The 911-nt window shown below is 66.0% G+C and overlaps 1 protein-coding gene across 3 annotated transcripts in view; it reads left to right on the forward strand.

Moving 5' to 3' along the window:
* The window catches only part of LCK (LCK proto-oncogene, Src family tyrosine kinase), a 6,236-nt gene that overhangs the window by 1,627 nt on the left and 3,698 nt on the right, over positions 1-911 (forward strand). For all 3 annotated transcript variants that reach the window (XM_009884524.1, XM_009884526.1, XM_009884525.1), the window contains exons 5-6: positions 413-516; positions 630-779. In XM_009884524.1, the coding sequence (XP_009882826.1) occupies positions 413-516; positions 630-779 (254 nt within the window). The remainder of the gene's footprint in view (positions 1-412; positions 517-629; positions 780-911) is intronic.

A 911-nucleotide genomic window follows, 5' to 3' on the forward strand; every position in this document is an offset into this window, starting at 1 on the left:
CCCGGGGTCTGCGGAAGGGCGAGAAGCTCCGCATCCTGGAAGAGTGAGCGAGCGCCGATGGCGTCCCAGCCCCCACACCGGTGCGACCCCACGGCTCCCCGGTGCTACCGGGGGCGTCCGTATGGGGTCCTGGGCAGACGGGGAGGGTCTCACCACGCTGTGTCCTTGCAGGAGTGGGGAGTGGTGGAAGGCGCAGTCGCTCACCACTGGCCAGGAGGGTTTGATCCCCTACAACTTTGTGGCCATGGTGAACAGCCTGGAGCCCGAGCCGTGAGTAGGGGTTGAGTAGGAGCCGTGCCTGGGCCGGAGCCGTGCCGGGGCAGGGGAAGGTGCCAGGAGCATCCCCTGAAGCGCCGGTGGGGGAAGGTGGCCTGAGCGCCCCCCCAGCCCTAACCCTGCCCCGTGTCCCCAGGTGGTTCTTCAAAAACATCAGCCGTAAGGATGCGGAGCGGCAGCCCCTGGCGGCGGGCAACACACACGGCTCCTTCCTCATCCGGGAGAGCGAGACCTCCCACGGTACCATCCCACAGGTCCTGCCGGCATCTCCTGCCACCGGCACTGGGAAAGGTGCTGGGAAGCACAGGAGGAGCGCTGGGGTCCCTCACCCACACGGTCCCCCGTCTCCCCAGGCTCCTACTCACTGTCGGTGAGGGACTTTGACCAGAACCAGGGTGAGACGGTGAAGCACTACAAGATCCGCAACATGGACAACGGGGGGTACTACATCTCCCCCCGCGTCACCTTCAGCAGCTTGCATGAACTGGTGGAGTATTACACACGTACGTGCTGTCCAGGGGCTGGGAGGGAACAGAGTGGTCCAGGGGCTGGTCCTGCCTGCAGGCGGGAGACGGGATGGGGAGGGGATGGGGATGGGATGGGATGGGATGGGGATGGGATGGGATGGGATGGGA

This window comes from Charadrius vociferus, unplaced genomic scaffold, assembly GCF_000708025.1.
Source record: "Charadrius vociferus isolate BGI_N301 unplaced genomic scaffold, ASM70802v2 scaffold1485, whole genome shotgun sequence".
Lineage (NCBI taxonomy): Eukaryota > Metazoa > Chordata > Aves > Charadriiformes > Charadriidae > Charadrius > Charadrius vociferus.